Source organism: Lycorma delicatula, chromosome 4 (genome assembly GCF_047948215.1).
Source record: "Lycorma delicatula isolate Av1 chromosome 4, ASM4794821v1, whole genome shotgun sequence".
NCBI classification, from domain to species: Eukaryota; Metazoa; Arthropoda; class Insecta; order Hemiptera; family Fulgoridae; genus Lycorma; species Lycorma delicatula.
In genome coordinates this window covers 100,089,226-100,102,195 of record NC_134458.1, presented here as the reverse complement: position 1 = coordinate 100,102,195, position 12,970 = coordinate 100,089,226, and the positions used below count along the sequence as shown (strand labels likewise).

The following is a 12,970-nucleotide window of genomic DNA, read 5'->3' as shown; positions in this document are numbered from 1 at the left end:
ACTCAGCATATAACAATTTGCGTATTATTTTATTACCTATCAAACTCAAATTGTAGAACCAACTTTCAGCGGTCAACATAAATCTATTCATTCACCCTAGTTTCCTCCTGAATTTGGGTTCTAAATCTACTGGATTGCATAGCTTAGCATGGGTAACTCTTGCAGGTAAATTTTTGAATTGAAGTGAGAGTGAATTTTCTTTAATTTTTATGTATTATGTGATAAGAGTTGTTAGGTTTCATCACTTCCATTCGCCAGAACGAAAGATAACCTCCGGATTACATCCCAGGACCCAGAAATACTGAAAAACAGTAATGAGAATTATTGTTTATTGTGTTTTTTTCACCTACGATACTGTCAGAATACTTAAGAATAATACTTTATAGAATAATACGTACATTAACCAGTCGTTTACGTTAGTACAATATTTTTGTCTTGGCCTTTGTCAATACAAAAGAAAGACAGGCTGTTATTACCAGAGAAACCGCTTCCGGTGTTTAGTTCCAGTTGAATATGTATACAGTCAACATTCATTCATTCATTCAGTCAACCTTCTATCTAATATAGCAGTTAATAACACGGGTTTCCTTCCGTTCTTAAGTAATTTCAGTCTTTCAAACTTCTGAAATGGGTACATATTATTTATGACCAGTAGAATTATCCAACTTTTCTCCAGTTGTCTATTTTCAAAAGAGGAACATGGTTAAAATTTCTTGTTGAAATTATTTTTTAAATTGCATTTTGAGGACGTAAAGAAAAAAGGTGGACCAAAGTCGAACCCCAGTCACGCTTTGAAAGTAAAAGTGAAAGAGATTTCCTGTGAAAGTTAAATCACACTTTGTTGTTGTTTTTAACTACAATTACTTGCAGTGTTTCCCATGCTGAGTGGAAACATCGGGTTTATTTCATTGTGTCCTATAAGAAAGAGGGGGCATTCTTTTTGCTTTACATCGACTGTCAGTCTTTCTTATGACTGTAAATATTTGAAGTATCTGATTTGCTAGTTGCCACTACTGTTTTCTTGCCTTTTTCTAAGAGTAATTATGTTCATCATACATCCAGTAGTCCCTGTAGCGAACAGAGTAAAATTTGTATTTGCAGAGCTGAATATCACCTGCATTTTAATGTGTTTGGCATGTTTATAGGCAATAATATAACTTGGGCTCATGAATAAAGCAAGGGGAAAATACTTTACTCCTTACTCTTCAGAGTAAGCCGAGCAAAGAGTGCTTGTTATTCTTGGGAATAGCTATGCCATTTTTGGGAATGACTTTGTTCCATCAGCCCGCTAACAACCATTACGGTTAAGGCACCCGACACAAATACGAGTATATCGTTTTTAAAATTTGGACGTGTCTGTTACCATGTTCTGATCGATTTGAATGAAAACGATTTTATCAGAAAAATGATAGGCTTTAGATTTCTATATTAAGCACGGAAGCGGAGTCCCTATAATTAAAAGACTATGTTTTTGCCATTTTTCATTTATTTTGCGTTCTATAAAATATTATTGAAACGAAACTTTAAATTTAATATTTTGAATATCATTTTTTTTTTATTTGGACCTGGTTGTTCTACGCCTTGCTCAGAGAAAAATGGGTCTTTGAACCTGTATAATTTTCTTATTTTGCATTTGTTTAGAAAGTCGAAGAAAATTAATTCTAGCCAATTTTCAATAGTTTTGATTAAGAAAATGGAATTTTCAATGATTATTTTGCAATAGGTATCGTCTATATCATTACCAGGGGTAAAAAAATATGTACTATATTTGTGTTATTAAAACAGTAAAAAAAGCCTTTTTATCTAGAGTAAAAATTAACCTTTCCGTTACATTTAATAATTTTTTTTTTTAAATAAACTATCTAAAAAAACCGCTATAAAAATTAAAAATAATAATACTTTTTCAATCCTTTATTTTGGGTTTAAATTTAAACTTTTTGAACTGAAGATTAAAAAAATGAAAAGGTTTATTTTTGTATTTAATTTTTTTTTAATTTGATTTTTTGTTCTAAGTCGATTAAAATTTTTAGGTTCAGTTAAAATATTGTTAGGTCGACACAAAAAAACGTTGTTTCTGATTTAATCCTGGCTGTTCGCAGGATATCTAAGATTGAGAAACATATCTTACTTAGAGATTACTCCTACTGAGATTAAAGGACTTTCGAATTTGTATATATTTATCATGTTTTACCCCAAGCTTCCCTGAATTTAATCAAATTGTACTTTTTTGAGTAGATTACTTCGAATATCAGAATGATTTCAGGTTGTGTATATTTATTAAACTGTAACTAAGACTAATTGATGACGAAATAAATTTTAAATATCTTTAAATCGTCTATGTAATTTTTCGTTTACTAGTCTAATTTATAACTATGTAGGTAATTTTTCTATTTAAAATTCTTCCAATTAAGTTACGTGTAAAAATTGTACAGTGTGACTACCGTAGGACTTCCTCTATTAAAAAAATGATTCGCTGAAACCGGTCTATTTGGTGAAGTGTAAGGCTTCACAACGCATAAAAAAATTAATATAAGTAGAACCTGAATATATATATTTATATAAAGTAGGGAAATTTTCCCATTCAAAATAATTCCATTGACCTCTTTCAAAATTTGTTAAAGTAATCTGTTCCCACTCTAAAACAATATCGTTAATTACAAGGATCATTAATCGCATTAATTATCTATCATTATTAATTAATTATTCATTGACTGGATCATAATGAAAAAAAGTACGCTTGTAAAGAAAACATTTAAAACACGAAAAAAAGACGTATAATGCAAATTTTAATTAAGTGTTAATAATAATAGTACAATCAACAGTAATAGCAATCGTACAAAAAAAAAAGAATTTGAAAATTCTCAACAATAAGAAATTCTAAATATTGTACAATAATAATTATACATTTAATTTAGTGTAATTACGGATACAACGTACATTCAAGCACTAGTTAAGATTTTTTTTTTTTTAGTTTGAAAACTTACCTAAATTAAAATTCTAGGTTTTGCAATCTTTATTTATTGAATTATTTAATACTATTTATGTAATAATGAATACTTGCATAAATAAAAGTACAACGATTATTATTGTTGTTTTATTAGATGGGTGTAAATGTTTTCAGGTTCGGTAGTAATGCTGTCTTAATCCCCAACACAAGCTTTTGTTTCATTGTTCAGACTATATATATGTACATAAACATGACCGGCCACATTAGCCATTTCCAAATTCTTTAGAAATCCGCTAAAATTGGATTAATTAGAATCTTGTTGAATTGTAGGACTGTTTTCGTATTAGTTTTTCGGCGACAATACTAACCCGTAATAATGATCATTAGTGATTTATTCATTAGTGACTTAATAAGAATATTTATACTAGCTTTTTTGGATATTCTGAAATGAAATCAAGTAATCATGATACGTAATATCGATAAATTATTATTGCGAATCGAACCCAAAACCAATTGAATGTTGATACAGCACACTCTCTGTTATTATATTTGTATAACGTTGTGAAGTAAATCCTTTTTATTTTTCATCCGGGAAGTTCTGGGTTAAACCTTGGCTGTTTTAAACTTTTTCGCATGATATGAATATAATTTCTAGTCGTGAAAAAAGTAGTGTATTTTTAACTGGGCGCGGCCTTTTGTGAATAAATAAATAGAATGTGGTCGGTATTTTTCAGTTGTTTAATATTTGGTTAAAACCGTTATATTTCTTTAGTTTGCCAGTATTTTACTTGCAAAATTTAATACGCGTACAGAATGATACAAACTTGTACGTACATTGGTATACGTGTTAGAAACACTTAACTGGCTTGTTTGAGTCGGCTAAGATTGGAATTGATGGATTGAATAGACTCTGTATAATAGAATAAGAAAGAATTAATTATTATTCTGCGATTGTAATTTGCTGTGTGATGGCTGTACTCGTGTATTAACATGTGTTTTGTGTTACGTTCTCTGACGTAAGCTTGAAATGGGCGGACGTTTTCTCACATGCTTCTTCGGTCACTTCAACTCGATTTGGCCAATTTTCTGCTATTGTTATCTTTTTTATATATCTTTACCGTGCTCTAGTGTAATTTTGTGTATATCATGAAACCGTAATTAAGAGAATAAGATATTGTTTATTTTGTATCTGATTATTCAATATTTATTTTAATTACATACAACTTTAAATGGTTTTAATACCTACCCTATACTTAATTATTATATAACAGAAATAAATATATGTTTATTTCCAGTTTATGCAACTTTTCGAAAAATTTTACTTGTGGAATTAGGTAAATAACATTCTAGAATATTTGAAAAAATTATTCTGCTTTAAAAATTTTTCTTCCTAAAATCCTATTTTTTTTCTATTAAATTCGGGAACTTCCTTTTTCGATTCCAAGAGCCTGAAAAATGTCCAATATTAAAAGCAAATTATTGTGTGATAGACTTAGTTAAATTTCTTTCACAAAAATCTCTTTACCTATTATCAGTTGTGCACATCCTCTGTATCTAGTGGAATGGCTTATACTTTGCTTGGACATTTCATATTCCATACAATTCTGGGAATGATTCCTTTAGAAACGTGTTCCCAGATTATCATTAAAATTTCTGAAGGAGAATAAATTTTTGTTGTATCATAAGATTTCAGCCAATTAATTCAAAATAATGGTAAGTAATATGCTGTTCCTGCCTGGGTAAAAATACCCAAAAGTATTTTGAAATGAAATGAAATGAAATAATCATAGTACGTAATATCAATAAATTATTTTTGTAAATCAAACCCAGAATCAATTGAATGATAATACAGCACATTCTCTATTATTATCCTGACATAATGTTGTGAAATAATTTATTTTTCATCTGGATAGTTCTAGGTTCATACCTTCGGCTGTTTTGACCTTTTTCTCGTGATATGAATTTTATTTCTGGTCACGAAAAAAAGTTCCTTTATGCCATATTGTTAAAAGATTAGAATCTGGGATCTTAAGTTTATAATCATTACTATTCATCAATCTCTGCAGTTGACCGGTAGCATTTCTATCTTTCATTGGAGGTTTCTTGTTCAAGTCCCGATCATGTATGGCATTTTTGGTATGCTGCAAAATTCATTATTATACTATCTTATGTGGAATTATGGTCAGTTTGGGTACGTTCCGAAACTCCGAAACAGACAGGTCTGAGTTTATGTCTCAAGAAGATTGTTTATCTCTTACCGCTGTTCCTTCATGAATAAATTGTCTTTCCTTACCAGCTATCAATTTTCCTTATGTTTTATCCTTTCTCTCCCATTTTGAATTTTTTTACTGTTTGAACCCATGTTAATCCATAGTTCATTCAGAGCTACCCTTGGTGTAATATCTTTATAGTCTGACCTTGACAATCTGTTTTCATTCAGGTGACTGCACATGTCTAATTATTTAAGTGCATATTGGTGTCGCAATTCCTCCTAAAATATAGAATATAATTTGCTGTAGAAATCACAGCCCTCCATGTTTTACAATAATATGGCGGTTGCAGCATATTTCAAGCCTGCACACTATATGACGTAGTTGTGTCGTTCAACTGTGCGCACAAAATATTTGAAACATCAGTTCTTTTAAATTTATACACTTGATTTTTAATTAGAACTAAATACAGTGTTAATTTTATGGCAATAATTTTTGTCACAAAAACTTTAGTATATTATTTTATATCTGGAGCAGAAATCCAGGCAAAATTTTTCTTTAGCTATAATTTAAAATAAAGAAAAAATGTTTTTAAATTTCTAATCACTACTGGATTGTGCTGTAAGAATGAGGATAAAACATTTTGAATCATTCTACAGGTTTTACTATGATTAAGATGTGAATTAAAAAAATGACACACTGTTACCAGAATTAGAATCTGCGATCTTAAGTTTATAATAATTATTATCGTCAATCTCTGCGGTTAACCAGTAGCATCTCTGCCTTTCATCTTAACCGAGGTTCCGGGTTCAAGTCCTAGTCATGCGTGGCATGACCAGGACTATTTTCATAAAAAATTCATTATTATCCATCACAGTAACTGTTAATGAGCGTCGGCTTTTTATTGCTGAATAATTAAATTATTCCTTCTATCTGAACCTTTTTAATAATATTTAAAAAAATATAACAATATTTTTAAAAGTAGCATACAGCAAATTCTCAAGTGAACATTATTTCTCTTAGAGTAAATTGCTATGACTATCATTCTTTTATCACAAGTGTTTTCACATTTAACTGCTTTTACAAGGTATTGAAAAACAGAATCTTTAAATGCATGCTATTGTATTAATCTACTCTTGATATTTTTGTTAATGGCAGTTAGGTTACTTTCATTTTAAATGCATTTAGCTAGCTGTTATTAGTTTCAGGATTAATTCAGTAGATTATTTACCTATTATTATTTAATATTATACTTTTAATTAACAGATTGTAATCCTACTCCCAGTACTGCATTAGGTTTTATCGAGACTCAGATTAACCAACCCCAAGATGAAGTTGTTAATTGAACCCTAACTACAAAAATTAAATAACTATAAATTAGGTCTTAAATCTAAAAATAAGTTATATTATTACTTTAACCTACTTCCTACAGGATCAGGAAATAACTAATAATTGCTAATATTTGATAATTTTAACATCTAACCAAAATGTTGATCAGGTTTATTTTTCTTCTTGAGTACAGTCTTTGATTTTCTTAACAGATTTTTTTATCAAAAATATTCAGTAATCTTCTCATATCTACATATTAACTATCTCTGGAATGTTTAATTAATAATTCTTCAGTGAACTTTGATACATCTATTTTATAATATTTATAAATTCCAGAGCAGCAAGAAAGTGAGTAATATCTTTCTTGGTGCTTGAAAATTGAATTGTAAGCTAAGTTAATTTGATTTTTTTCTTGTTACAGAATCATTACAAGCTCCAAGATTTATAACACAGCCTAGTTCAACTAGTAACATAGTCAGCGAAGGAAGAACAAAGATTCTGCAGTGTCAAGCATTAGGTAAATATACAATTAAATTAATAAAATCTAGTACTAATTAATTTATTATTTCTGTATAAATAAGTGAATAATAATAAATTTTAATTATCATTTTTAAATAAATGAAAATACTCAGTTTAATTTAATATCTGCATTAGTAACGTTTGAATTCTGTTTCGTGCAAACAATCTTTGTTAGTTACCAGGTCTATTACACTACGGAAATTCTTCCAAGCACCCTTATAATAATTGTAGAGATTTCTATAAAATTAAATTAAAAAATAATAATTTTCACAATTTTTTTTTTTTTTTTTGTCTTCAGTCATTTGATTGGTTTGATGCAGCTCTCCAAGATTCCCTATCTAGTACTAGTCGTTTCATTTCAGTATACCCTCTACATCCTACATCCCTAACAATTTGTTTTACATATTCCAAACGTGGCCTGCCTACACAATTTTTTCCTTCTACCTGTCCTTCCAATATTAAAGCGACTATTCCAGGATGCCTTAGTATGTGGCGTATAAGTCTGTCTCTTCTTTTAACTATATTTTTCCAAATGCTTCTTTCTTCATCTATTTGCCGCAATACCTCTTCATTTGTCACTTTATCCACCCATCTGATTTTTAACATTCTCCTATAGCACCACATTTCAAAAGCTCCTAATCTTTTCTTCAATAGTAACTAATTTTCACAATAGTAACAGATAAACTCCTAAAATAACTACAAAAAGAGAAAAAGGAAGTTAAACATTTCGATTATAAAAGTTATTATTAGTAAGTATGAGGAAATATAAGTACAAAATAGAACTTAGAATAAATTTATGCGATAAAAACAAGTAAGCTTTGAAAATGTTCAAATTCAAAAAAATTAAATGGCAAATTAAAAATTTTCAGTTATTAAATTTCAAACAATCTTACAAAGTGCCATAGAAAGAATGACAATCTGTAAAAGAATCAAGAAAATGGAGAAAACATACAGAATAATTAAACAAAAGTTGACTTGCCATAAACTCAAAGATAAGACAGTAATTATAACGCAATAATTAAACTTAAAAAGATGTACCAATCATAATGTGTAATCTAAACAGTAAAAAGAAATTAGAAAAAAAATTAATTTTAAGACCACAAAAAAGAATGAAACTGGAAAATAAAAAATAGTTCTGAAGTATATAAAAAAATTGAAAAACTTTCAAGTTCAATAAGAAACAAAAAGATTGATGTTTTACGGCCATTTTTCAAGGATGGAAAACATATTGACCAACAAAATATTTGAATTCTTTAAAAACTGAATTAACTTGTTCTCATAAGCCAGAAAAGACTTAAAAGAAATACTGATCTGTGAAGAACAAATCCAGTGTAAGGAAATTTTTAGAGGGAAAAATAAAAAAATGGAAGGTTTCCAAATCAAAATAAAAAAGTTAAAAAATTATGATCCATTGGTCGGGAGAAAGAAAAAAGATGGCACAGTAAAATGATGAAGGAATAATGGAAAAAGGAAAAAACTGAATAAGCCAGTAAAGTTGTGATGCAATCCAAATCAAAAAATAAATAATACACAACTTCTTAACATTTTATTTGTAAAGTGTTTCTTAAATAAATATTGTTAATTATCTATTTTAATCATATTTATACATTTTTGTTTTTGCATTTATATTTATTTTTAATAATTCTCTTACATATAACGATAATTGTCTGATATTCAAAATTCATATTTGTGACATATTTTGTAATGTTTTTGAACTTTTTTTTTTGCTTGAGTATTTCATGTAGCTCATTCCTTATGTTTAAAGTGTTTGTAATGGTACATTTTTTAAATTTAATTTTAATTTTCATCATTTTAAATTACCTCTTAAAAGTATTGTGATAAATCCCAAACAAGTTGGATACATTTCTCTTTTGGGTGATATAGTATACAGGTTACGAGAATGTATTAAAATTTGATATAAAAATTTGGTTCTTAACAAATAACATTGGCAGATTATTTTTTATGAATAAATTTTTAATGGTCTACAGTTATATAGTATTATTTTTATATCATGACTTATTTAATTTTCGAAAAACAAAAAATATAAACTTTTAACATGGATAGAGTATAAAACAAAGAGCTTTTAATACTATTTGAGAGAGAGCAGTTTTTGCTAGAATCTTGCAAAAAATAGAACAAGGTTGTTGGACCTTATTAAAGCATACAGCTTAGTAAATTTGGTTGTCGAAGGAAGTAGCGTAGCATATTAAAACTGTAAGAATGACAAAGATTTTTTTTTCTTTATGATATCACCACATAAACCACATAAAGCTTGTGCTTGTGTGTGAGACTGGGATTTGAATCCGGTACCTCCGGATGAAAGGCTGAGACGCTACCACTCTGCCACAGAGATTGGCAGAGGAATAGAATTAATAAATATATATATATATAAAATATGTATAAAACAGATAATTAAGGTTATAAAAACATGTAAGAGTTTATTCTATCCCATTTTTACATAAAAGGAGGAGGCATGAGACACAAATTGATGATAACAAATCAGATAAAGTCTTTTGTCAAGAGATGTTGAGAAAAAATGTTGGTCTTGTTCAGATGGTGAAAAAATGAAGAGCTGTGAAATTTAATTGACAGAGAAAATGTATAAAATATTATGAAAGAAGAATGGCGAAAAGGGTATGAAATGAAAAAGGGAAAAAAAGGTTGACCTAAAGAAAAATGATTGAATAAACGACGTACAGAGGGATAAGGTGATAATAGGAGTAGGAGCTCCAAGAATTTGATGATCAGTTTACAGTAAGATAGTGCAAAGACTAAGGCTCACCAAGGGCAGTAGTACCAATTAAAAATTAACTTCTCAAAAAATTAAAACTGTTGTTTCAAAGAATAACCGCACTGTAGAAGAAAAAATAATTTTTTCAGTTTTTTTTAAATTTCAACTTTTTGAAGTTAGCATGAAATTTAAAGCCACTGTAAACAAGTGAGCATCCTTAATTAAAAGCGTTATAATTTTTAAATAAATTTTTTAGTTAAATTTTTAATAAAATATGAATAGACGTATAAAAAATGGTGTTCATATGAAAAAAAAAACAAAAAACAATTCACAAGAAATATTAAGGTGATGTAAACCTGCATCTTGATAAAAATTAGAAAATGATTGCTCATTATATAGAGATTGTTTTCAAGGAAGACCTATGACCCTCTGGAATAGAAGTATATGAATTATTTTTTATCATAAGTTTTTCTGTTAATTTTCACTTACAATATACTTTGTGTATCAGTGTAATCCCAGGAAGAGATCATTATACTAGAATTATCCAATAATAAAGAATAACAAAATGAAAACAAGAGATAAATATTAAAAACAACAACTGCCAAAAAAGACATTGCTAACAAATTTTGCTCTTTAATGTAGGATAATTAGAGCGTGCAGGGGACAGTTTTTCATAATTTTTTCAAAATTTTAAAAATTTGTTTAAAAGATTTACTGTCATAAGCTATATACAGAAGACACCGCATATAATATAAAATTAGACAAAAAAATCAAGAACAAGAACACTCCATTGACACTCACAAGAAAGAAACTCACAACACAAATATATTCAACACTAAGAGAGCACAAAGATTGGAATGTATGAAAAAGCACTAGGAGGACTGCAAGGCCCAAACAGTTCCTTTGTACAGGCTTGGGTAATGGACTGATTAAAGTGATCCTGTGTGGTCATAAAAGATGATAATAATAATACATACAAATATACATGTTTAACCTGTGACACTCTCATTAATGTAAGTATTTCAACACCTGATCATACATTTAAATCAGTTCAACAGTTGAGCTGCTGCGGTGGAAAAAATATACATATATATATATATATATATATATACACACACCCTAAATACATTACACTCCTTTTTGGGCAGTCGTGTAAATATCTTAAAATAATTGTGTTGGCAACATAATTTTTATTTAAAAGATTATTTACTTATGTGTTCTGAAGAGAATGTAAAATAAACCGATAGAGAATCTATAAAATAAAAAGTGAAAAGATTAAAAGTAAGCCCATTTAGAAAACACTAACAAAAATACCATAAGTCAGTTAAATTGAGAACGTTCTTCATTTTTAAAATTTGTTAAAAAGAAGAATTTAAGATGTCTTGGGATTAAGAAATTAGATTGTAGTAGAAAGGAATGTGAAAAAGTACCAATCAAATGACATCAAAAAATTACCCCGTTCTTAAAATATATATTTCTGTATTTTTATCCTTTTTTTAATTTTTCAATTTAAGGTCATTCTGTGTCAATCACTTAAATTTTATTGTTTGTAAATAATTTTATTTGGTCTTTTGGACTTATTTGGTCTGTCTACTGTAGTTACATCTTTTTAAAACAGATTGGAAGTTTTTCAATGAATTCATAACTGTATTATATTCACCTATTTTATTATGTCAGAAGTACAGATCTTGTTTCTTCTATAGTATTTGTGTACTTTTGTTAAGTCTATTTTAAATCAAACTATCATGCTCATAAATAATTAATACAAATTTTAGGCTAAACTTGTGCTTGAGTTAGTCAATGTCATGAAATTTCCCATGATCTGTATTTTATCCCTAGCATTTTAATTGAACTATTCATCTTTCCTCACAAAGTTCTGGTTCATATAACCCTGTATTGATTGGTGTTTAAAAAAACATCTACATAAAGCATAATTCTAAACCTCTCAAGCAGTATCTTACTCGTGATTTGTGAAACCATTAACATTCTTACTGCCATCTGCTTTACATGTTTACACTTTATTTATCTAACGTTATCTATACATACTCTTCTTCTTTTTTTGCTCGAGTGGAGCAGTATATACATAATGTATTGTTTCCCACAGAAAGAGATATATTAATCTCTTGCTTTATCCTACCTATCATATGACTGTAATATATGAAAAACACCTGAGGTACAAGTATCACTAATCATCCAGAAGATACTATGTTCAGTTCCCGGTCAGGAATTTTTTACGTGCTAAAAAATCAATTTCTCATAATTAGCTACAAATGGATGTTAGCCTCAATTTGTTAAAATGAAATATGATTGTCTAATTTAATGTATTAATTTATAAATCTAAACTGGTTAGAATCTGAAACAGCTATAAAAACCACCAATTATGTTAACCAGTTTCAGATTATTGGTGCTGTACTATTTGTTCAAATTTATTTTTTTTTATTATTATATAAATTATATATTATTGATTTCAGTTAATAAGAATTATACTTCTAATGTAAGGTAAAATTACTTAAAGAAAAATATGAAGCCAATTAGAACATATAAAAATGATGAAAATAGAATGTGTTGCCTAACTGAGGCATACTGTAAACTTGAGACAGAATACGACCACTATTTTCTTATATAAAGTATATATTTTAGATAGATAAAAAGTGATGTATATACTAAGTTAATTGGAACTAATTAAAAATTGTATTGTCAATGAATAGTGACTAGGTTATCTGTTGATAAACTTTCTCTTTTAACAACTTCTTACACCGCTTTTATCAATACAGTAATAATGAAGTACATCCTTCCTAAAGTCATAATGTTACTTTGATAATTGGAGCATCCTTGTATTTAATTATTTCTTGATAATCTTTTGTGTTTATGCTGTTTGAAAATATATATTAATTAATTTTTTACAATTATAATATTTGAAGATAAAATATGAAAATAAATCTGATTAATTTTGATAATAAATAACAGTTAAATTGGAATAAAGATAATTAATCGTGAAGGAAAAAATAACTAAGCTTAAATGTAAGAAAATAGTATATTAGAAATTATTAAGGAATTTTATTATTTTTAAGGAACTTTATTAATTAGCAAGTAAAATTACTTATGAAGGATGAGTTGAGGAGAGTATGAAATATAAAGAAACAAGAAAATTTTCCATGAAGAAAATAGGTATGCTTATGTAAGTTGTCATAGATAAGAATTTTTTTTTTAATTCTGTAAGCTGTTATAGATTAA

At 28.1% G+C, this 12,970-nt stretch overlaps 1 protein-coding gene across 1 annotated transcript in view; it reads left to right on the top strand.

Moving 5' to 3' along the window:
- sdk (sidekick cell adhesion molecule) overlaps positions 1 to 12,970 on the top strand; it is a 297,836-nt gene that overhangs the window by 96,998 nt on the left and 187,868 nt on the right. The window contains exon 2 of the mRNA XM_075363797.1: positions 6,908 to 7,003. Within this exon, the coding sequence (XP_075219912.1) occupies positions 6,908 to 7,003 (96 nt within the window). The remainder of the gene's footprint in view (positions 1 to 6,907; positions 7,004 to 12,970) is intronic.